General features: G+C 36.8%; 2 protein-coding genes across 3 annotated transcripts in view; one reads left to right on the forward strand and one right to left on the reverse strand.

Annotated features, from left to right (window-relative positions):
* CEP57 (centrosomal protein 57) overlaps positions 1-3,696 on the reverse strand; it is a 63,271-nt gene extending 59,575 nt beyond the window's left edge. The window contains exon 1 of the mRNA XM_036744471.1: positions 3,419-3,696. Coding sequence (XP_036600366.1) covers positions 3,419-3,451 — 33 coding nt within the window. The 5' untranslated portion in view covers positions 3,452-3,696. The remainder of the gene's footprint in view (positions 1-3,418) is intronic.
* A 716-nt stretch (positions 3,697-4,412) lies between these two features.
* Positions 4,413-20,904, forward strand: FAM76B (family with sequence similarity 76 member B). 2 transcript variants are annotated; one of them, XM_036744469.1, is made up of 10 exons: positions 4,413-4,874; positions 5,667-5,731; positions 6,031-6,085; positions 7,038-7,193; positions 7,982-8,181; positions 11,403-11,450; positions 12,013-12,093; positions 12,724-12,859; positions 15,820-15,921; positions 18,024-20,904. In XM_036744469.1, the coding sequence occupies exons 1-10, from the start codon at positions 4,788-4,790 to the stop codon at positions 18,111-18,113; spliced, it is 1,020 nt and encodes a 339-aa protein (XP_036600364.1). In that variant the 5' UTR covers positions 4,413-4,787; the 3' UTR covers positions 18,114-20,904. The 2 variants fall into 2 exon arrangements, with proteins under 2 accessions (XP_036600364.1, XP_036600365.1); XM_036744470.1 differs by having other exon boundaries at positions 4,673-4,874; positions 12,727-12,859.
* The last annotated feature ends 2,755 nt before the right edge of the window (positions 20,905-23,659 follow it).

A 23,659-nucleotide genomic window follows, 5' to 3' on the forward strand; every position in this document is an offset into this window, starting at 1 on the left:
TGTCTCTGTATCCCTAGCACTTAACACAGACTCCCAGTATGGACTTAAATGCTAACTGACTGACTGATTCAAATACTAAGTCTTCTCTTAATTTGTCCCGAGAGGAAAACTAGTATCATTCTGGCCCTTTGCCTTAAGCAATCCCATGTCAGCTGAACTAATTCCCATTGGAGTATAGGTTTATTTTATTTAGTTAAAGACAAGGGACTCATTATTATGAATAGCCCTATCTATCCAATTTAGCACTCACATACAAACCTTTTAAAATTGTTCTCAAATTGTTTCATGTGCATAAATTTTGTTTTCATAATATGATGGTGAGTTTCTAGTTTGCATGCAACAATATACCTCTAATCACTCAAAAAATTATATGGCCAAACTATATACAAAGGAAAAAACAAGTGGATGAAGGATACCTATTATCCTATGAAAAGCTGTTGGGATGCATATCCAGTAAAGCTGGTCCATTTGGGGCAGACGCTATAGATGGACACTAAATTGGGTCCAAGTTTGATTAGGATGAAGACAGCAAGCCAGATTGCATTTGGAAAATTGGCCAAAGCTCTTAATGTCCCTAAATGTCTCCCTCCAACAAACGGCCATCTTTTTAAAAAATCAATATTCTTCTGGTGATACTTTATGGCTGTGAATCAGAGAATAATACACAATGTAATGTTGGAGGTCAACTAAAAGGCTATGGAGACACAAGACGTATATAGGCAACAGTTTTATTACTGTTGAAGAACTGCACAGCAAGAGTTCTTAAAAATATCAGAGATGATACAACCAGAAAAGGAGACAGGGCTAATATAAGTGTTTCTCTAGTGTCTATACAATGTTAAAAGAATTCAAGGAAAGCCCTCAGCGTGTGTATGGATACCCTCTGTGAAGGCTTCACAGGAGGACAAGAATGATACAAGATGAGCAGGCCTGTGGGGCCACAATCTGCACTTCTGCAGGGAATATAAACATTAGTGAGCTCTAAGACCTACTACATTATTTCCTACAAAGCCCTGTAGGTACATAGTAGGAACTCAATTATTCATTCTCTCCTTCAACAAATATTTGATCAAAGAGCTCTGTCCTTGGCTCTCTTATCTTCTCCCTCTATGCTCTTTTACTGGTGATCTCTTCAGCTCCCACAAACTTAATTATCACCTCTATGGTGATCATTCTTATACCTACTTCTTCAGACATAACCTCTCTACTGGTTTCTACCCTCACACCTCCAACTTCCTATTGGACATCTCAGAACTAGATTCCCATAAACACATAAACTCAACAGTTCTTAATCTGAACTTACTATCTTTCCCCCTAAACTTTTTTCTCTTCCTAACAGATATCATCTTTGACTTCCCACTCTCTCTCATCCCCCATAGCCAATGTGTTGCCAACGTCTGTTGATTTTACCTCTCTCATTTATGTTTCTTTCTCTTCTCTGATAATGGCACTATTCTGGTGCAGGCCCTCATCACTGAGGCCTATATTGTTATATAGCCTACTGGTTGGTGTTTCCCCTTAAAACAAGTAAATGAAGTGAGAAGGAACTGAGTTCATTCTGCACTCAGTTGCCAAAGCAATCTTCTTAAAGCCCAGCTCTGACCACGTCAGCTTCCCTACTCAATAAATTCAAATATCATTTCCAGGATCAAATGTAAAATCCTGTTTGGCATTCAAAGTCCTTAATAAATTGGCCTCAACCTCCACCCCACCACCCACAAGTCTTGTGTTCCAGTAACACTGGCCTCCTTGCTATTCTGTGTGACCCCTGGCAAGTCACTTAACCTGCTTCAGTTTCATCTGTAAAATGGGAATGGTAACAGTACCTGGGCAAATGAGATAACTGTAAAATGCTTAGTCACAACACGTGCATATGGTGTTATATAGATGTTGTTATTATCCCCAACACTTAGCACAATGCCTGGAACATAGTAGATGCTAAATAAATTGTTTACTGACCCTATAAAGCATGATGGGAGAAGAAAAGCATATAAGACAGGGTCACCATGCTTCCACAAGTTTGCAATTTGGTAAGGGAGGTAAGACATAGCTAAATATGCCAGTCATATAGCTATAAAAGGATGGAGGCTAATCAGGAAAGGCTTTATTAAAGTGGCAATTTCAACCAGGCCTTGGAAAATAATTATGATTTTGGTGGAGAAAAGAGGAAGGGCATGAGCAAAAGTGGGAAGCCACAGGAATTTATTGGGGAGACGGGTGTGATCAGACCTGCATTTTAGGAAAATCACTTCAGTGGCTAAGTGGAGGATGGACTGGAGTGGGGAGAGACTTGAGGCAGCAGGGTTCAGGAATGAAGAGGTAAGGCTGGCACCAGAGCGGTGGCAATGCCGGAGGAGAGAAGTGGGCATATTTGAGAGCATTTGCAAAGGTGAAACTGACAATGGTTTTCCAGCCCTTGTTAGAACATCTAGTGAGAGTGCCCATGTAGCCCATTCCATTTTTGGATATGTTAACTGTAAAAGTTCTTTCAGCAAAGGTGAATGACCCTTCCATAGGACAACTATTTATATATCTCATAGGATCACAGAGCAGGGGCTTCAGAGGCCTTCATTTGACAGATGAGGAAAGAGGCCCTGAGACTTTTAGTGATTTGCTACGTGTCACACAAGTAGTGAATGAATGGCAGAGCCAGGATTCAAACTCAGCTCTTCTAATTCCAAATCCTGGGCTTTCCACTGCACCCCACTACTCAACCTAATTTTTCTCTTTTCCATCCAACTACTGTCCTCCTAAGAACTATGCAAAACTGAATGCACGTATGATCTGACCATTTTAAAATAAAATCACCTACCTCATTATGGATGCTATTAATGAGACGATTAGCTTCTTTAATTTTCTTGCTTACCAGGATACACTTCACTCGACTTGAGTTTGGAGGCCACTAAGGCCCCAAATCTTTTCTCAAGACCAGACCTGCCTCCCCCTTTTTGCGTCTGTGAAACGTATTGTTTTTAAAAGTCTAAGCGTAAGATTCTGTATTCATTCCTACTGAGCAGCACATTAAATTCTGCCATGATGACCAGTATTCCCGCCAGTCCAGGCTGGGGAAGCCAGGAGAACCCAGGTCTCCTGGCCCTGCAGGACGCAGCAATCCTGCTGGAGGCTGCATGGGATGTGGTACCCTAGAGGTGCCCAGTGGGCCCAGCGCCCTACGTGAACAGCTTGCCCAGGGGTGGGGGCGACGGAAAGACCCCTGGCGGGCCAGGGGGCAGAGATCACCTTCACCTCCGGGGGGTGGGTTCAACCCGGGGAACCTGGAAGCGAGGGACGCTATGGAAGGGCGGGGAGAGCGGAGGAAAGAGCTGGGGGAATCCGACGGGACCCAGGCAGGGGGCGTCAGGGCCGCAACGGGCGCAGGATCGTCCCTGGCCCCGTTCGAACGCAAACAGTTCCTTACCGCGCATCGAGAATAACCTGCAGACGCCGCCATCTTCCCGCCTGCCAGCAGGCTCCTCCTACAGTGAAGGCTGCCGGAGTTCACCAGCCCCGCCCCAAGGCTCGTGCCCCGCCCATAAGGGGGAGACCCACCCACCAGCTATAGCGGTTCGGGCCACCACCGAGCCAGCGGCGGAGTAAGGGCGGAAGGGGCAGAGGTGGTACTGCGACGAGTTAGGCAGCCAGAGATTTACTCCACCCCGCCCTTGCGCGCGCGCATCCTACGCACAGCCAAAAGACAACAAACCTGGACAGGCGTCACAAATAACCAATCAAAGAAGAGGACATCGTCCGGGAGTGGTGGGGTGGGGGGCCAAAGAACCCGCCCTTTCCCCCGAGATGACGCCACAAGGTATCGGATTGAGAGCGCAGAGGGCCAATAACAAAACAGTATAATTCCAAAGGAGACGCAAGAAGGGGCAGGGCTGGTTTGAGGAGGGCAATGGGGGCAAAGGAAACTTTTCCAGGAGTTATTTTGGGTTGGTGTCAAAATGGCCATCCAAAATCGAGAAGCCGACCTGACGTAAAAGGTCTCGGGAGTACAAAATACATTTCTTTGCTCAAGTTCAGAGATGAGTCTGACAATGGCTTGGGGGTAGGTTTTAGAGGGACGTGCCTACCAAAGCACGACCAATGACGAGGCAGTATAGAAGGCGCTCGAATTACTCGGTCCAATTGGAGTCAAGGAACACCGAGTCAGAAGAGCAGGAGGGAAAACCCTTTGGTGGGCTTTTACCCAATTGGATCGCAGAGTCCTCCCCCGAACACCGCATTGGCCAGTAGCGAGCACGACGACACAAGCCTCTGGGCCGGGGAAAGCTTTTTAAGCGAGTTTCGCGCGCGGACGGCAGCGAGCTGCTATTGGCTAGTGACCTCCTTCCTTTGTAGGGGCTCTCCGCGTATCCGGGGGGAAGATAGGGGAGTGGCGCCTGAGTGACGTGAAGGCGGCGACAGCCAATCCGAATGGGAACAGAGAGAAGGAGAAGGAAGCGGATCTGTCGCCTCGCAGCTAATCTACACCTCGACTCTCCGTTTCGTCTCCCTCCGCCGCCGCCGTCGGGGCCTAAGAGGGAGCGGCCGGGAACCGTTGCGGGGCCGGGAGGGCTGGTGGCGAAGCAAGGCGGAGGGAGACGGCTGTGGCGTTGGAATTTAGTCCGCGGCGGCGGTGCCGTAGCTGGGTCCTAGCGCGGAGTCGTTGTGGGCACGGGGTGGGGGTTGAGGGGGGAAAGCATCGGGAGGAGCGCGCGGCCGGGCCCGGGTGCCCAGGCTGCCCCGGAGTCCGCCGCAGGGCCCCGCGTTGCAGCAGGCGACAGAGGAAGAGGAGAAGGAGGATGGCGGCCTCGGCCTTGTACGCCTGCACAAAGTGCACTCAACGCTATCCCTTCGAGGAGCTCTCCCAGGGGCAGCAGCTCTGCAAGGTCCGTGTGCGCCGGGCGGGGTCTGGTCGGACGTGGCCTGGGGAGGGGGCTGGGTGTCCCGCGCTCCGCCTCCTTACCCTAGTCGCCGGCGCCTCGGGGGTTGGAGTCTTGGGCTCAGAACTCGGCGTCTGGGATCTTTCTATGTGCTCGGGGCGGGGCGTGAGGGGAGACCCCCCCGCGCCCCCCCTCCTGGTGGCCTGGGATCCGGGCCGAGATCTCGGAGGGGGCTCCTAGGGTGGGGCCGACCCCCGAGGCAGCCAGCCACCTGTCTCCCGCAGGAGGTATTTTTGTCCTGTTCCCTGCCCTTTCAGCTCTCCCCTTCCCGGATTTAGGGATCACTTTTAAACCTCTCCCGAGGGCACCGAATGGTGACCTCTCCTGCACAGAAAAGCAGAGGGACTTGTTGGCAATGGAACAGAGTATAGGTCTCATTCAGATCTTCTCAGATCCTCTTAAAATCCAATGTGATCATTTGTAAGCAGCGTCGCAAAATAGTAAAAGCATTTTCATGTGGTTGCAAACCTTGAAATTGACTCTGCCAGGTTACCATCGTGTTTAACCCTTCCAATAGCAGAGAGAAATTTAATAAACACAATGAGACCTACCTTTTCCATAAGGAATTGCAGTATGTTTTAATGGAACAACTACATGTTAAGACATAATCCAGCTCTACTTGCAGAGACATTATATTCTTGTTTTGAAAAATTTATAGAGGTTTGCTCTCCTTCCCCCTTTGGAAAAGAGACTTAAGACTGTGAGCTAAATGCTGATTGCTGTATTAATTTCTTGTAGGAATGTCGGATTGCACATCCTATTGTAAAATGTACCTATTGCAGATCAGAATTTCAGCAGGAGAGGTTTGTATGTAAATAATTAAAACTATTCTCCAAGATGCACTTTTACTAGCAATAATCCCAATTTTGTGGTTATTTCTTACAAAACGTTGATCTCAACTTAATTTGTAATATTTGTTGATAGGATTAAGAGTTAATGTTGAAAAACAATATTTACTATTTTTAAGAACATCTTTGAAGCACGTAGTTTGAGTTATTCCTTATCTGTTATAATCAGCTGTTTATGTTCATCTGTATGGTGTGTCAGTGACTTAAAAGTTGTATTTAAAAGTTAATTATGTCGTGTGAATTTTTCTTTTCAGCAAAACTAACACAATTTGCAAGAAATGTGCGCAAAATGTGAAGCAGTTTGGGACAGTAAGTCTGTGCCTTACTTACATTTTCATTTTGTCACTGAAGAATTACCTGTCAAATGATGTTTCTTATTAAAGAGAAAGCATTTGTATAGAAGGTGTGTGTTAATTTCAGGTACATAAATAGTTTTAGCACACATACTTGAAATCATTACTTCAGAAATTTAATTAAATATAGAATAAATGACTTGAGAAAATCAAACTCTCCACTGTGAAACTAACAATTTCTTTGCCCATTTTAAATCTAGAGTATATGAAGCCACACTTCCCTGGGGGAAAACATTTAAACAAATACAGTACTCTTGTTTATACAGAACTTAGATGTTCAGAAAGTTGAAATCTGCCTGTCTTTCCTACCTGTCAAATTACAGCATTTCATGAGAGAATTATGAAGGACTTACTTGCAAAAGACATTTTATGGTATATCAATTAGTACAAATTCTAATCTCATGTTTAGAGCCACAATAGTATAGTGCAGTACAGTATAGTGTGTTGGTGTTCATTATGTGAACCTTAGGTGCTACAAAATTCTGAAATGTTTTCTCGTCAAAGAAAGATGAAAGTGGTTTGTGTGCACTATACAAATTTTTTCAAAACTGACTGTGGGGTATATGATAAGTCTTGAATTAACGTGACTCCTCAGTGTGACTAAGAAATTGGGAGTATGCATTTATAGCATTTTATTATTTTTTTTTTACACATTAGTGTTTTTAAAAAACACAACTGTTACTACTAGGTTCGTATTATTTCAGTTTTCCCAAAGTGCAACATTGAGATTGTAAGTCCAAAAAAACAAAATAAGGTCCATGAGTTGTGGTCAAGTTGGAGCTGATCGCTTTTGAACACTGTTCCCAAATGTAAAAAAGTATTTGATTTTTTTTTGTGCTGCAATATTACAAGGATTTCCAGCATTACAATGTCTAAATTAAAGAAAGTTGTTTCTCTTTTGATTTCAGCCCAAGCCTTGTCAGTACTGTAATATTATTGCAGCGTTTATTGGCACAAAGTGTCAGCGTTGCACAAATTCGGAAAAGAAATATGGACCACCTCAAACCTGCGAACAGTGCAAACAACAGTGTGCTTTTGATCGGAAAGAGGAAGGAAGAAGAAAGGTAATTGCTGTTGTTGTTCATGGTACTGTGACATCCAGAAATATAATCATATCACTGATTTGAATTCAAGGTGGAATTGAAAATATTTGTGTATTTCTGGGTGGCTGGTTCCATTTGCAGTCCCATGAGGCATTGTCAAGACAGCATTGAACCCAGGAGTCAAGTGTTTAGTGACCTGTATAATTGCAGTACTTTTGAGTTCATGTCTTAGTTTAAATGTTTGTAGATCCAGGTTTTTACTTAGTAGCAACAACATTTCATCTTAAACCTGTTTCGGATTTTACACAGATTTGTAAATGGATCTCTTTGCATTCCCTTCAGTCAAGGTTGAGAGTTTTGCTGTTGTGAAAAATATATATTAATTTATTAGCCAGCGTACAATATGCACTGAAATAAACGTCAGTAGTGGCTTAGCAGGTACCTTCTGCTGATATTTCTAGAAATGAAACAAATTTAAACTTACAGGCACAAGAGGAAGACTAATTTGCCCTTAATGGATTATATATTCATGAGTTCTCATTTCAAATTAATTCCACAAACATCAGGTTCTGATTATGTCACAAAAATCTCATCAAAAACTAAACTAAAATGCAATGCTGAAATCTATCTGAAGTTGCATTAGACTACCCATTTAAAAAATTCCATAAAAGGTTCTGTTTTCCAAGTTTGAGAATAATTTTACTTAACCTCTTTGAAAGGCTTCCCTGAGTTTTAGGTAGTTTCTTAGAGATTTCATTTATAATTAGTTTGAAGACCCGTTTGATCTAATACAAATGTTCTTCTAAAAGGTTGATGGAAAATTACTATGCTGGCTTTGCACCTTGTCATATAAGAGAGTTTTACAGAAGACAAAGGAACAAAGGAAGAGCCTGGGTTCTTCACATTCTAATTCATCCTCCTCATCACTTACTGAGAAAGACCAACACCATTCAAAACACCATCACCACCACCACCATCACCACCATCGTCACAGCAGTAGTCACCACAAGTAAGTACTTAAAATTTCAGTATCTAGTGTGATTCAAGAATTCCCTCAGCACTTATAAGAAAATACCTTGGCAATGATGTAATTTAATGTCATCTATTCTTGTCTCTTTGGGTATTTGCCCTGTATCCTTCCTTTCAAGGTTGTAAACTCTTTAAAGGGTATGGTGCCCTTGTCCCCATCATCCTCACCCACCTTCACTACCACCTTATAACTTAATATTTTTGCATTCAAACCTTTTTTTTTTTTTACTGGCTCTTGTGATGTTAATGATATGGCTAAGAATAATTTGCTTTTAACCAATTCTCAAATCACAAATTAAAGACAGTGCAGTAAATACAGAGTAGTATCGTAAGAAAAGTATGTTAACATGATCAGACCATAGACTTGGGCTATCAGAAACTTCAGTATTTCATTGTTTAATATACATTACTCTGGACTATTAGTACTAGGATCATTCTCATAAAAACAGCATATAAAAACTAAATATCAAAACACCGGTGGGGGTAGGGGTGTGTGAAAAGTTGCATTTTAAAGAGATTAAAACAAGTTCTTTCCATAAATAAAAACCATGAACATTTTTTTTTAAGTTTTTGTGTTCTGGTTAATTCTTATTTTCTCATTTCTGCAGGTGTTGGCTGCTAAGTGTACAGTCAACTAAGAAGCATTTAGAACTGAAATATTTGTGAATTTAATGGGAGTGTTTATGAATAAACTTTGGAGAACATTAAACTGTAGGAAAAAAAGCACATTCTTACCTAATAGCAGCATTTTGCTGTTTTTAAAAACATATTTGTATGAACTTCATACTCAAATAAGGGAAATACTTTCATCTTTAAATTGCATTTTTTAAAATTAAGAAAAGATGCCAATTTTTCTACTTCTAAGCTTTTTGACAAAGTAAAGTTACCCAGTCTTTGCACATTGTATAAGAAAACAGCATGTGAAAAATCTAAATGTTGAAAGACTAGGGAATGAAAGTTTACATTGTAAAAATTCTTTGCATTTCAAAATTTACTGGAAGCTTCCTAGGGCATTGAAGATAAAGTCTGATTTACCCCATCCCCAAAGATACATATTAGGAGAATGTATAATGGTAAAAATATGTCTATCTCACAGAACTCATTAAAAATTTGACCCAATGGGTGGAAAAAAAAATTAGGACTTGAAGTAGATATTTTGTAAAGTTGAATTTGTGTCCCATTTGTTTCATATTTCTATTTAGTTAAAAGTTGTGACTTAGAGATTAGAAAGGAGGCATTTGTATAATAATAGTAAAGTATCCTGAATCAGTATGAGATGAATTAAAAGATTGAGACTTAAAAATACAACTTTTCCACTTGCCTTAGATTCTCTTGGTATGCCTTAAGTTTCTCAATATGAGGCAGGGGGACCTAAATTTACCAATGATTTCAAGTATGATTGTTCTTTGGAAATCCTTCCCCTAGTTTTTTGTAGCGGCAAAGGATGAAAGTCTTAGGTAGTTTTACTTTTTTCTGGGTGGTGGGAGAACATTAACCACAAACACATGATTGTCGAAATGCTTGAATACTACTAGCTCAGTAACAGAATAATTTTCTCCCTAACCTATATTAATAGATGCTCTCAGAGGATAAGATACAGGGGAACCAACTAGTTTATAAAGTTCAAATTCTATGAGACTTATCATTTTTTTTTCTATGACAGAATGATAGGTCTTATAGGTTAACACAAGGAAGTTGATGTTAATAAAATTTAATTTCATTGAGGTTTTCGATTTTGTCCCCCAAGAAATTCTCATCATTAAACTGGAAAAAATATGGTCTAGACCTCCCAACTATTAGGTGAGTACACAACTGATTATAGGGTCCTGTCTATAGAGTAATTAAAACAATAGATCACCAGAAGGTGCATGCTAAGTAAGTTCAAGGCAGAGACCAAATTGGATCCCAGATTCAACATAATCTAGCGAGATCATAATTCCCAGAGTATATGGAGAAAAACTCTTTTCCTTGTTTTTAAAGATAATATGACTGGTGTTACTTGTCTGCATCTTGAGTGTGGCCAGAAAAAATCAAAACAATTATTGCCATGCTGAATCAAGTGAAGATTCTTTTGGTTTGATGTTATAACCAGTTTGCAGAACTATACACAACTGTGTCTTTAAACACATGGCTTGCTCTTCACATTTGCTCAAAAAGACCCACCTAATTTCTGATTGCTGCCTTCCAGGTTGGTCTGTATGCCACTCTCTTTTCTCAGCAGTTCAGTAAGGACACATGCAGAATAGTGTACTTGAAGAAAAACTAAAGTATATGAATGCAAGATTGTGAAGGACTAGATATGTGTAAGTACAGTAGAAAAAAAAGTCCAAAGGTCATAATGAATAACAAGCTAGCTGAGAGTTAGCAGTGTATCATAGTGGTTTAAGAAGTAAGAATACTATGATATATAAACAGTACTATAAATTAGAATTGCAAACTCTTTCACTATCCCAAGTATGGTCTTAATCTTTACTAGAGGATTGTATCTAGTTTACCTTACTGACAGAAGATGTATAGAGAATTGGGAGAATGCTTTAGGAAAGTAAGGAAAAGTTAGAGGAATTTAAAAAATCAAAATAGTGTCTCTGGAAAAAGTTTTTTCTCCTCAAGGATGATTGATGCTTTCTAAATTAGAACAAAAGGATACTAATTTAAAAAACAGCAAAAGCAGTTTAGTAAGGAAGATTTTCGTCAGGTTCAGGATTTTTACTAAGGCATGCCTTAATTTTTAAAATAGGATAAAAATCTCAACTGACTGAGATGGTTAAAAGATGGTCTTAAATTGGTGCCTTTCAAACTTTGAAGTATAGTACTTGTCTGGTGATTTTCATATTCTTAAAAGACCCCATATATTAGTTTGGTCTGGAGATGATGGAACAAATACAAATTATAAAGACCTCTCCGTTGCTCTCCATTGTTGTGCTTTTTTTCCAGGAACCCATAAAGATGCCTGGTGGAGTCATTTGACTAAATTATTTTTCATGATTTCTTTCAAATTCACAAGCTCTTAGTCTGAAAATGGTATAGACAAATAAACAGGATCACGATTGGCTTTATTGCAATTTTCATTCTCATAACTTAAATGAGTCTCCTTTGCTGACAAAAACATGCTTATAAAGTTTAATTTTGTTTTCCATTTGTAACAAATATTATGAGATATTTTTAATAGATATTATTAGATGTTAATTGTGTGTATTTCAGAATCAGCAGTCTGAGTCCAGAACAAGAGCAAGGACTGTGGAAACAGAGGTAAATGTTTATCATTTCTGAACTATTTGAATGTAGTATTTTTGAATATGTTTTTAAATGGAACACTTAACTAAACCATCTAGATGTACTTCTTCATTTTCAAAATGAAAGGAAGGTGGGGTACTTAGAGGTCAGATAGAGACAAAATAGGATTTAAAATCCTATGAACTCTTGATTTTCAGGCTTGTGTTTTTATGTTTTTTGTCTCTCCCTACCCACTGCCCTGTCTGCCACTTCTGTAGGAATTAGACTTTTTAAGATTATAAAATGGCTTTCTTCACGGGTCAGCTCAAATCCTATACTTTCTTCAGGAGACCTTTCCAAGACTTATTTCCCTCTCTGCTTTCAGAGTAATTTTTTTTTTCAATTGTCTCCCCATTTGAATGAGTTCTTGAGTACAGGGACTAGGAACTGTATTTTTGCCATGTAAACCTAGCACTTCACACAGTGCAAAGACTTTAAAAATGATTATTGATGATTAGAAATTATATTTATTTGTAAAATTGATTGTTCGTACTTACGTAGCTATTACCTTGTGTTTACATTTCTTATTTGGTTTCAGCCATAAAACCTCTGCAACAATTCAGAATGAAACTCCAAAGAAAAAACCCAAACTGGAATCTAAGCCATCCAATGGAGATAGGTAAAATTGGATTTCTTTAGTGCTGTGAATTTTCAGCCCAATCGAACAATGATGGTTCATAGTTGCAACTATTTGATAGAGGAAAATAAATTGATTTCCTCCTATGTTAATTAGGACAGTGACCATAATCAATTGCATAATTTTTATTGAAAATTTAACAGTATGAAAATGGCACTGTTCCTACTGCTTTGTTTAGACAAAAGTCTTTTGAGTATAAATAATTTGGAAAAGGCCACATACTTTCAAAGAACATTTTCTAACTTTGGTGCCCTTCAGGGAAACTCAAGTTTGGACTCAATAAGTATTTTTAAACTTTTAAGTTTTGTTAGAATAGAATTATTATATGGTACATTAGGCAAACATTTACTGATATTACTGTACAAATTGGCTGCCTATTGCTTTACACTAGAAATATTGACCCCCTAAAAGCTAATACTGAATTATATTTCTGCAGGTATTTGTAATGTGTGCCATTAGTAAGGTAATTTGCCAGTTGCATCCATTTCTGTCAGGTACATATTTTTTTGCATTAGCCTTAAGGATGTTTGTGGAATTGTCTAATTTATGCATTTTGAACACATGCTGTTTTTCTTGGACTTATGTTAATTATATTTTACTTCTTATTTTTAGTAGCTCTATAAATCAGTCAGCAGATAGTGGAGGAACTGACAATTTTGTCCTTATAAGCCAGCTGAAAGAAGAAGTGATGTCACTTAAACGTCTCTTACAACAAAGAGACCAAACCATTTTAGAAAAAGATAAAAAGGTGAGAATATAGACCTTTAAATTAAGTCTGGTGAACTGTTGTATCTTAATTTTTATTTGACATTTTCAAATCTAAGACTAGACATTTTTTGACAGTGTTTATAATACTGTTTGCTAGTCATTGTACTTGGTTCTGTACCAGTAGAGAAGTTTGAAGTTCTTATAAGGAACTAACTGATTAGAATTTTAATGATTTCTGAATGTTTGCTTTCAACACATATACACACATATATTTTAAATTTTTGTTTAATGAATGAACCTCATTCTATGGGTGGAGAGAGCATTATGTGAATATTAATGATTTAGGCAGGTAATTTAGAGATTTTAGTTTGCAGTTATTCACATTCTTAATCTGGCTGATGAAGGTAATAGTAAAAATCATCCTCATGAGATTTTTCGGCATAAGAGCCAACACATAGCAAATTATGGGTTGTAGATTCAGGTTATTCTACTATAAGTATACATGAATATGTTACTTAGAAGTGAAATGAGAATGGTGTCTTAAGGCAGCCTCATTCTTTTTGTGTGTTGTGTGCTTTAGTCATATTTAGATGAATTGACATTCTCTAAAATTTGCATGAAATTTGAACCTGTTTCTGTTTTCTAGTACTCTGTTTCAGAAAGCATATATTTAATTTAGCATATAATTATGTTTTTGTGAATTACTCTCCTTGAGTTTATCTAGAAGAGTTGTTAAGCCTACTGTTACATCTCTTTGTAATCCTAAAGAGTCGTCATTATTACATGTTGGCCAAAAAGGGAAAGCTCATTTTAACATGAGTATCTGGCATACTTAATATGTAAAAATTCATATATAAGCAAAAATAAATATAAGATATTATTGGTTATCTGATTGCCAACTTTAAGCTACTTTTCATTGGTTCAGTTATGTCCAACTCTTTGTGACCCCATTTGGGATTTTCTTTGGCAAAGATAACTAAAGTGGTTTGCCATTTCCTTCTCCAGCTCATTTTACAGATGAGGAAACTGGCAACCAGGGTTAAGTAACCTGCCCAGAATTGCACAGCTAGCAAGTGTTGGAGGTCAGATTTGAACTCAAGTCTTCCTGATTGCAGGCCCCCACCTCTGTACACTGAGAAACCTAGCGGCCCTTCTACAAATTCATATATAAGGAAGAATAAAGAGTAGGATGGTTATTGGTCATTTGATAGCCAATTTTAAACAACTTTTCATTTCATAGAGATTAATTGTATATTTTAAAATTTGAAAATCTCTTATTTTTGATTGAAAACAGGGCCCCACTTGTTGTAAGTCTAATTAGAACATGAATTAAAGAGATATCCATTTGAAGAAACATAATTCCAAAGAAAAATGGAAGTGAATTTTTAATTCTTGTTTTGCATTTTTACACCATTATAACATCGCATCAGTGCAGATAATTTAGTCGTTTTTGTTTTTAATGGTTTTTTTCTATAATTTATCAAGGTGATTGGCATTTTACAAGTCATCAATACTAAAAATGTTTTCAAAAGAAGCACATATATTAAATATGACTCCCCCAAAATATATGTAGGTATATCCAATTTAGTGGCTAGCTATACAGTACTATGAATAGATTAACAGTCTCAGTGAAGTGGTTTGACCAGTAGATCAGAAGTTGTCTTTTTTTTTTTAATAGATGAAGACAGAATTTATATAGTTTGAATCCACAACAGAGGCAAGGATTTTTAACTAGGTAGAATATAGGACACTGTAATTCTCTTCGTCATTTTCTGTATTAATTTTCATCATCATTTTATCAGTCTGGTGGTAATTAAATGATTATGCTGCATTTTGTAGCATAAAGGATTGGATATTAAGATAGGACTTGCACACTAGAGTATGCTTAATTTTCTGTGGATGAAAATTCCATTGTTATAATAGTATTATAGTTGAAACATAACCTGCAGCTAGCTTTCTTCAAACTTGTAGATGTTTAATGTTATCTCAAATCTCTCTTTTTATGTGTATTTATGAGTGTGAGAATATTTACATGTAGATGTTTATGGTTTTTTTTTTCAGTTTGATTATTCTAGAAGTGTCTAGCTCTTATGAGAAACCAAATATATAACTTATAAATATGGATGTTATTCAAGTGACTTGAAAAAAAGTTTTGAAATTTGCAGCTTCCCTTTCTTAATCCGTATGTTTTTAAGTACTGCTTCTGTACTCTATTTCTCAACTCTGATTCAAGCAGGAATGTCAAGTAGTGATGAGCACATTTTACAATGGAATTTTTCAGATTATTGGGAAAATAGGCTTTGATCGTAATGTTCCTTTTTGTGCCTAATGTAAAAGTTTAGGTTTTGGGTGGGGGGCGGTTAGTTTCTTTGGTTTATCTTTTAAAATGGACAAAAAAAAATCTTAGGTCATTATTTTAGTATATTTGAAAAGATTGCCTTAAGCTTGTTAGATTATTTTCCCCCCCGGCTTATGCTTTTAGCCCAAAGTCTATTTAGGTTTACAGTTGTTATTTTAAAGTACAATCTGTTATATAAGTCACTGGCTATATAAAATACATTATTTTTTTTAAATCTTTCCCAGTGTGTTTAAGTATTTCCCAGTATATATGACACAACTGAAGCATACTGCATAAGCTGTCCTACTTGTAAAAAAAGACTGAAGTAGGTATTGTGAGACTTATATATCCATATAAGGCACCTGAAAAACAGGTGTTTTATTTCTAAATCTTATACATATTCAATTGCTTCCTTGAAACTAAAATCCAAACTACTGTACTACTTAATAACATTAAAATTGATTAGTAAATCTGACAAAACAATATTTGGAGAAAGTATAACTTAGATCATGGAACTCATGAAATTACTGTTAATGTGTGCCACTTTGAGCATATGGTTGTGAATGATGCTGTAGAGAAATTGTAAATGCAATTAATATATACACACACACACACACACACACACACACACACACACATATATATATTAATGTATTTTTTAGTTAACTGAACTGAAGGCAGACTTCCAGTACCAGGAATCTAATTTGAGAACAAAAATGAACAGTATGGAGAAAGCTCACAAGGAAACTGTGGAACAACTACAGGTAAATACTTTTTTTAGTTTATGGTTTACTTAAGCTATAAGTTGCAGAGAACAAAAAGTACAAATTGTCGTATTCATTAAGTATATCTTTAGTACGTATTTGCTCTAGGCACACGTGTGTGCCAACCCTGCCCCCTGCCACTATCCCTGCCTCTCTTTTCTTTCTTTGTCCATTCCTGTCCCCTACTACATAGCCATAAGAGTGAGCAGTGTTTGTTGTAGGTAAAGAGCATGAAGGGCAGGGGAGAAGGGTGTTCTAATTCCAGGAACCATTCCATGATATGTTGATTTATAAAGCAGGTTTCCAAAAGAGAAAACCATAAATCCCAGAAGTCATGCCAGAATGGTCTAGGTAAGATTTCAACACAAAGAAAACAAGTCAAATGATTTTTTAACATGTCCTTACTCCAGGTCTTACTCCTCTAGTTGTCTTTACCATCTGGGCAATTCTTTTGACATAAAACTAAATACCTTCTGTCTGTCCTGAAGAAGCTCCCCCATCCAGATTTGTTTATGATGTCTTTTTTCTTATCTTTTTTTTTTTTTTTTGTAATTAATGCATTTGGAGAGAGAAGTGTATTGGTGCTAGTCAACAAAGTATTTTTTTAAATAAAAACCTTAGTGATTCTATTTTTATATCACTGAGGTTGGTATGTTGAGTTCTTATCTGGGTTCTAAATATTTTGCAGAGTAGCCTGTAGTTAAACCTGATAGTTTGGATTTCACTCATTTTTATTTCTAAGATAGCATGTAGCTCACGGTAACCTCACTTCAATCAAGCTACATTTTTGCTTGTTTTCTTTTAAGTTAGGGTCTGAATATATTGTGCAGCTTTCTCCTGGGGAACCTTGAAAGTTCTAGTAGCCTATTGGCCTATTTTCTCAGTTGCTAACTTCCATGTGTTGCATCCTTATAGCCAACCTTCTTTGCTAGACTTTCTGACTACCTCTTTAAGGTTCAATTATCACTAAAGTTTTAAATATGCTAATGTCTCAGAATAAGCTGGTAAGGAATTTAGTTAAATAGTAAGAAATTTCAGTCTGCTGGTGATTTTCTGGGTATTTTTCAATCTTAAAATTGTTAGTTTCTGTCTTCTGCCATTTCCCACTCCCTTCCCCCATACACAAACACAAGGTACATAGAATTGTTTAGGATTTTTAATTTTGCAAAGTTTAAATTGACAAGATCGCAACCCTCATTACCACCATTAAGGAGAAGTAAGAAAAGGAATATCAGAGTATTGAAAGGAGAGTACCAGAAGTGTTAAGATTTTGAAGGTAGTAAATGGTTCCCTATTAGTCATAGAAGGTTTCTTGTAAGAAATACAATTTCCCAAAAGATAAACTGGGTTGTTGAGGCATAGTAAATAGCTTTAACTTGCTATAAGGATGAATATACTTGAAAAGGAAAAAGAATAAAGTGTTACTTTTTGAGGACAGGATGAGGCCATTTAAATTGGGTATGATCAGATAAGGATGAGGGTTGAAGCCAATAAACAGGAAGAGATTGTATTAATTAGGATATGACTTTTGGCTTTAAAGTTTCCAGCATCCAAAAAATTATACCTTTTGTTTGTACCTTTTGTTTGGATCTAGTCTTCATAGCCAGGATTTATTCATTTGTACTTTGAAAACGTGGTATATTAGAGTACCACACTGAATTGGAAAACCCCTTGGCAATTCTTTTCTCAGAATCTATTTCCTCATTTGTAAAATTGGGATAAAACAGTACTTACCTTGGCTACCACATAGAATTTTTGTGAGGATCAAATGAAACAATGTATGTGAATGGCCTTGGTAAATCATAAAACAGAGTTAAGATGGTATTTATTATTAAGAATAACATTTGCAAAGAGAGTGGTAAAACAGTCTACATTTCCTTAGTCCCTTCTTAAAGTTAATGAGCCATGAGTTTCTATATTACTTTTGAACTTTTATCATCCATTCATCTAAATTTGTTAGCTTATGTTCTTAATGGAATCTTTTCTTAAGTAAATTGTAATAAAGCTGTTGTTTATGTAGTATTGATGGAATTATCCTGTTTAAAAATTTTTTTATTACAAAAGCTTTATTTTTAATCACAAGTGTTTTTTGTCTACTACAGGCCAAAAATAGAGAACTGCTCAAACAGGTTGCAGCATTGTCGAAGGGTAAAAAGTTTGATAAAAGTGGAAGTATATTAACATCTCCTTGAGGAAATAATTATTCATATTTAGTGTTCTGCTTAAAATGTAAATTTGAATAATTCTGTGAAGCCCTTAAAATTCTGTGTAGTAGAAAACATATTTTTGCACGCCAAAGGAATTGGTGTGTTTCCTGTTCACTTTTGTAACTAATGCAGCATTTTTTTTAGTTGTCAAAGTATTCAAAGAAAATACTTCAACTGGCTTGAAGAAACTTTTTAATTTTTTGATATCCAAGAACTTTTTTTTGCCAGCAATAGTATTAAAACAGTTGTAAAAGGACAGAAAACAATGCTCTTTTTGAAAATGCGACATGCAATAATAGAATAGATGTCATTTTTAAGATCTAAAAGCAATGATTTCTTTGTTTGACACTGCTAACTTCAGATGATCTGTTTTCAGGTTTAGGAGTATATAACTTTTGGAATAAGGAATATAGTGAACACTTAAGTTTTTAGCAACTGTGTTCTTTTACTTTCTATTAAAACATGGTAGGAGGGAAATCATGGTGCTTTTATTAAATGAAATTCAGAAATATATGTAAATATGTTTTCATAGTTGCATCATTAGTAGTTGTCAATAAGTAGCCTAGTATTTTCATTATTGTGATAGGATTCATTTATTGTACAGTATCCAAGGTAAAATACATGTTTTTGTTTTGTAAAGACTACTGTAGATTTTTACTTACAAGTGCCTTTTTGCCACCTAATGTTTTTATTTATAGGAATGCTGGTCTTTTGTACATAAGGTTTTGTTTTTAAGATCATGTTTAATAAATGTTTGTATATAAATGCATATGTACAGGAGACATTAAAAAGGAAATGTAAACTGCTAGTGAGATGCTTGAGGTTGCATTAAGAACTAGCAGACAACTGGCGCATATAAGTTTTTTAGGTCTTTGTGCTTTGTGTCTGTAGGATAGGGGATGGTATTGGTCCTAGTATTTGTCAATCATTACCCAAAAGATTTCATTTTAAATCTCTCGACAATACTGTATTTTAATTCTGCCATAAATCTTAGTATTTGTGTGCAGAAATATGCATGTCTAGTTATATACCTAGTTCTACATATTTCTTCTTGGTTGAATATTAATATTTTCAAAACATCTTTATTACTGCTTTCCCTCCTTTTATCTGATTAATAGAGTTATCGGTGGTCACTGCTGCATAATTGGATAAATTCTGAAATTTTTAAAATTTGCTTTAAATTTCCTTTGTAGCTATTCTTTATTTTTCTTTGAATAAATTGGAACTGCAAGTAGATTCCAGTGGTGTTTACAAAGCAAACTGTCCCAATGTCTTAAATCATTATTCTTGAAAGGATAGTATAGGATGATGTATGTATGATGTTACTGTAAAATATATATAGGGCCTTTTAAAAAAAAGCGATTTTGAGCCTTGAATGGAATTGGTCTGCTTTAAAAATGTACTACTTTAGCCTTTTACTTCAGAAGTATAAAAAAATAATCAAGTACTATGTTGGGTTCACTATTTATGTAGAATGAAATCAACAATTCTTGCCCCGATATCTTTTAGGTTAAGTCAGCTCAACTATTCTCTGAGTAAACTAGTTCTGCCCACCATATTTTTATTACTGGACATATCATTGTAAAAGTTTTTCATATTTTAAAGTATGATCTAAACCAACATTTGAGTTTTTTTGCCCTTAGAAAGGATGGTTTTCTCAAATACAGTTGTGGGCGATGCTACCCTTTCTGAAATGGCTTGTATTGTAGTAGCTTATTCCTACAGCTGTTTAGTATAGAATCACACGCTCATTATTTGATGCCCTATTTAGAAGGACAAAGTTAGGGTAGTTTTCAAGTGAAGCATACGCTAAATATTTCTAACTTGGAAAAAAAGAGCATCAATTTATTTCCATCAAATTTTTTATGTGTGTGTGTGTGTATATGTGTGCGTGTGTGTGTGTGTATATATATGTATGTGTGTGTGTGTATATGTATACATATACACCTACATATGTATATATAGTTACACTAAGTTTAATAGTTTTCGTAAGTTTAATAAACATACTATGCTTTTAACCTAGCATTTTTCTGCCCTAGTTGTACTATACTGTAGTGCATTTTAATGCTGAAGAAATTTATTTTCATTTAAAATCTTTCATAACTGGTATTTTTCCAGTTTCATAGATATTTCTCATTCTCCTGTGATCATTATGGTTTTTAAGCAAACAATCCATTTTAGTAACACTCATATTCAAACTTGTGGAAGTTGCTGCAATTTCAGATTATTTTTATTTTTGTTTTAAGGAACACCTTGAAATTCATTTGAAATATGTCAGCTTTGTAAATCCTAATGCTAAAACCTTTTAGGGGCTTCACAGTCTTTAGTCCTAATTTAAATATACCTTTTTCTTTTTATTCCATGACCTCATGAGTTTTAAAACTTAAATTTTTAAGGTTGTAAGCAAATACATTGAATTCTAGACCATCATGTCCTGGATCTGTACTATATTGACAAAATGGCCTGATGTTCTTTAACTGTGGATCTGTAAGGAGATACTATTGTGTGCTGTATTGTGCTTTTTAGCTTGTTTTCAGCTGTTCATTAGCATTGACAAGTGGTAGCCACTTTGGCTCAAGTTATTTATGTACTTTAAGCTTGTTAATATTGCAGTCCTTTTTAGATAGCATTCGTCTAAATATGCATTTTGCAGTGAAGCTGTTGAGCTGTTCACATGTATAGACTATTGAAATACTGTACTTGCACACATCTGACTGTTGACATTTTGTACTTTTTTCTAAATCCAATATTTCACAATAAAAACTTTTCAAAAGCATTATGTTCCTTATCTTTTTCTTTTTCCCCAGATAATAAATTGAAGACTAAGAAATTAGTTCCAGTTCTAAAATCATTCATATTTATAATATTGACCAATAGATTAATATATCCTTTGGACTTCATTTTTTCCTGTATTTATATTTTAAAAAATCTTTATTAACATCTTTTGTTCTTGTATTAATTTTTCTAAATCTATCCTTGCTGCCTATTCAACTCAGTGATACATAGTGAAGCATCCCTTATAGGAAAAGAAAAATAAAAGGCAGTTCAACAAAGCTAACCAACACGTTGAGTCTGATGGTACGTGGGCTCCCATCTATGTGAAGAATAGAACATTCTGGGTCATCATAATCATTCAGTTTTGATTTGTATTTTGTTTTTTCTACTTACATTTGTTTACATTGTTTCTCTCTGTTCACTTTATGTCAGTCCATACGCATTCCTATAATTGTTTTTATCACGTTTGTTGTTTGATACAAAGTAAGATTAAATTTGTGTGTCATAATTTTTGTCTATTCCCCAATCTATGGGTAACTTGGTATATATCAAGATTTTCCTTCCTGGGGATATTTTCTTACTAGTGGCATCTGTGGCTCAAAGGGCATGGATATTTTAGTAATTTTTTTTAACCATAGTTCCATTGCTTATCCACTTAGCAGCTCCAACAGTACATTTGTCTCCAAAGCCCATCCAGCTTTGCACCTATAATCTTTGCCAGTGTGCTTAGTGTGAAGAAGCCTCAGTTGTTTTGATTTGCATTTGTCCTATGACTCCTTTGCTGCATTCTTCTATTAACTGCTTGCAATTCATTTGAAAAATATTTGTTAATATTCTTTGACCACTTATCCATCCTGGAATAAATGGCTTTTGGTTTTATGTATTTATGTCAATTTCCCGTATATCTAAGATGTCAAACTGTTATAAGACATATTTGATGCAGAGAGATTCACCCCAATGTTGACAGCTTCCCTTTTCATCTGTGAATCTTAAAGAAGTTTGAATTTTGGGGAGAGAGTTCATGAACTTAAAGAGGAAGAAAATCTTTATTTCATATATTGATTCATATATTGGTTTCCATATATATATTTTTATCTATTTAAAAAATATTCTGAGGAGTAATCTATAGGCTTCACTAGAGTGCCACAGAGGTCCATGATACAAAGAAAGATTAAGTACTTTTGGTCCAGAGCTTAGAGGGACTTGAGAGTCCACATCTATTACAATCCCCTCGTTTTGTAGATGAGGTAAAATTAAGAAGTGATGAGGGATTGAGCTAAGGCTAATGGGGATAGAAGGGAGGAGTTGAGTATGAAGTGTTGAGGTAGAATCAGTAAGACTAAGCCACAGATTGGATAAGGGTGGAGAGGGAAGGGTTATATATAACAGTGAATTTGGTTGATGAGAGAATGGTGTAATCATTACAGTGCAGTCAGTAGGTTTGGGAGTAGTGGAGTGAGAGTGAGATCAGTTTGGAACTGTTTTAGTTTGAGGTGCTGGCAAGACATTCAGGTGGAAATATTCAGGTTCTTGAAAATGGACTAGAAATTACGAATTCAGTTGAGAGTCATTTGAATGAATGTGATGATTGAAACCATGGGAGTGAATAAGATCACTTAAGTGGGGAAGTAAGGGGGAGGCCAAAAATGGGAAGACATCAACGTTTAAAAAGCAGAAAGAGGATTAGGAACCAGCCAAACAGAACGTCTCAGGTAGAGGGCATCATAATGCCAAGGGAGCCAAGAGAGAGGGGTTTGAAGGAACAAAGTCCAATAATGGTCAGCAATGTCAGATGTTCTAGAGTTGTCAGTATCGGTGAAGACCTCAGGAGAAAGGCTTGGTTTTAGTGGTAAAGGGAAGCATCAAGAACTGTTAAGGATTAGCAATTTCACAAAAGTGGTGGGGGTCAGCCAGGATGTAAGATTTTAGAGTGGCTAAGTTCCTCCCCATTCTTCACACTTGGCTTTTTCCTCCTTGTAGGTGACAGAGAAACTGTCACATCTTGCCTCCCTCCATCCCTATCCTGGTGAGGCCTGTTTCTGCCTCGCCTTGGAGAAAAATTTCATTCCATCTGTGGTGACCCACACTGCCCCTTAACACTAATCCCCTTCATTTGAACTGCCTAATCCTGAAAAGTTTCCATCCTAAGATCAAACTCAGGGATAGTGATAACTTAACAGAACTCATACCTCAAAAATTAATCAAGTCCACTCTCACACCTTCCCCATCACCATGATTAGGAACTCATAGCTATCATTCAAACTCAGTTTTCCACCTCTCACTGCCATCTTCCTTATTTCCATCTCACCACCACCAACCCACTCTAAAGTTATCCATCCTTTCCACTGTGTTTTCTGGAATGTCTGATCACAAATAATCTGATGTCTGATAACAAACTTACCTTCATTTTAAGTCTTACTTTTCCAGTCCTTCCATCTTAAAACTGTCAACTGAGACCTGGCTCCTTTGAGGTTCATTCTATCACCCAATCAAAATTCTGATGACTTTTCTATTGGCCTCCAGAATGTCACCCTTCTTTTCTCACTGAGGTTAGTACCTGTGTTTATCTACTGAAAACCTTGCTTCAATATATATATTGATACTCCCTCAAACACCATAACCTCCCAGTTCCTCAACTTATTTCTCATTACTTATTCTTTCACCCCAGCTACACTCCGATACTGTGATGTCCTTGATCTTGGTGTCACTGTCAGATGGTGCCTCTCTTAGTCCATGAACTCTGAAATTCCATTATC

This window comes from Trichosurus vulpecula, chromosome 2, assembly GCF_011100635.1.
Source record: "Trichosurus vulpecula isolate mTriVul1 chromosome 2, mTriVul1.pri, whole genome shotgun sequence".
NCBI classification, from domain to species: Eukaryota; Metazoa; Chordata; class Mammalia; order Diprotodontia; family Phalangeridae; genus Trichosurus; species Trichosurus vulpecula.